The sequence below is a fragment of the Monoraphidium neglectum genome (genome assembly GCF_000611645.1).
Source record: "Monoraphidium neglectum strain SAG 48.87 unplaced genomic scaffold scaffold05898, whole genome shotgun sequence".
Taxonomy (NCBI): Eukaryota; Viridiplantae; Chlorophyta; class Chlorophyceae; order Sphaeropleales; family Selenastraceae; genus Monoraphidium; species Monoraphidium neglectum.
Window position 1 is genome coordinate 2,119 of NW_014007734.1, and position 954 is coordinate 3,072.

General features: G+C 75.2%; 1 protein-coding gene across 1 annotated transcript; it reads left to right on the forward strand.

Annotated features, from left to right (window-relative positions):
* Positions 1 to 573: 573 nt before the first annotated feature.
* On the forward strand, positions 574 to 906 carry MNEG_16021 (hypothetical protein; the record flags this gene model as incomplete). Its single annotated transcript, XM_014035508.1, has 1 exon — positions 574 to 906. A coding segment is annotated over one exon (333 nt), but the record flags the coding sequence as incomplete, so codon positions are not given.
* Between the last annotated feature and the right edge of the window lie 48 nt (positions 907 to 954).

Below are 954 nucleotides of genomic sequence, written 5' to 3' on the forward strand. Positions count from 1 at the left end.
CGTCGGCGCGACCGCCGCCGACGCGCCTGCGCCGGCGGCGGCGGATCAGGGGCGCGAGGGGGAGGGGGAGGCGCTGACGCCGCTGGGGCGCCACCTGGCGCTGCTGCCGCTGGAGCCGCGGCTGGGGAAGCTTCTCGTGATGGGGGCCTGCCTCGGCTGCCTCGCGCCCGCGCTGGTGAGGCGCCGCCGCCGCCGCCGCCGCCTCGCGCCTGGTTCGGTTTCGTACAGACTCCGCCGCACCTCACCCCTCGACTTTTGAGGGGTGTCGCGGCTGGGTGTGATTTGAGCGGGTCTCGGGGGAGGCGCCCGTTTCCCTAGTCGCTGCGGCCTTCCTCGGCCCGCAAGCAGCTGCGCGCCAGCGGCGCGCGCCGCGCGCTGGCGCCTCCGCTCGCGTGAGAAAGCAGGCTTTCATCCTGACGCGGCCGCGCGCCCGGCGGTCTTCCTTGCTCCCATCGCCCAGCCCCCTTGCGCCTGCCAGCAGGCTCGGCCCTGACCCCACCGGCCGCCCTCTCATCCCATCCCCGCCAACCACTACCAACTACCGCCAACTCCAACACCACCCAATACCCCCAGACCATAGCTGCGGCCCTCAGCTACAAGACGCCGTTCTCCGCCCCACTCGAGCGCCAAGACGATATGGAGCGCGCCAAGCGCGCCCTCGCAGCCCCCCCGCCCGCCGCGGCCGGCCCCGGCGGCGCCGCGGCGGCGGGCCCCAGGAGCAAGGGCGGCAAAGCCGGCCGCGGCGGCGCGCGCCCCGCGGTAGCGGCCGCGGCGGCGGCTGCACCTGGCGGCTGGGACCCGGCGGCGTTTGCGGCGGGGCAGCAGTCGGACCACTTTGTGCTGATTGCGGCCTTCGAATTGTGGCGGCAGGCGCGGGCCAGGGGCGGGCAAGGAGAGGCGTCGAAGGTGTGTGTGTGCTCTCGCAAGATCTGGCGCCGCCGCACCCTCCTCCGC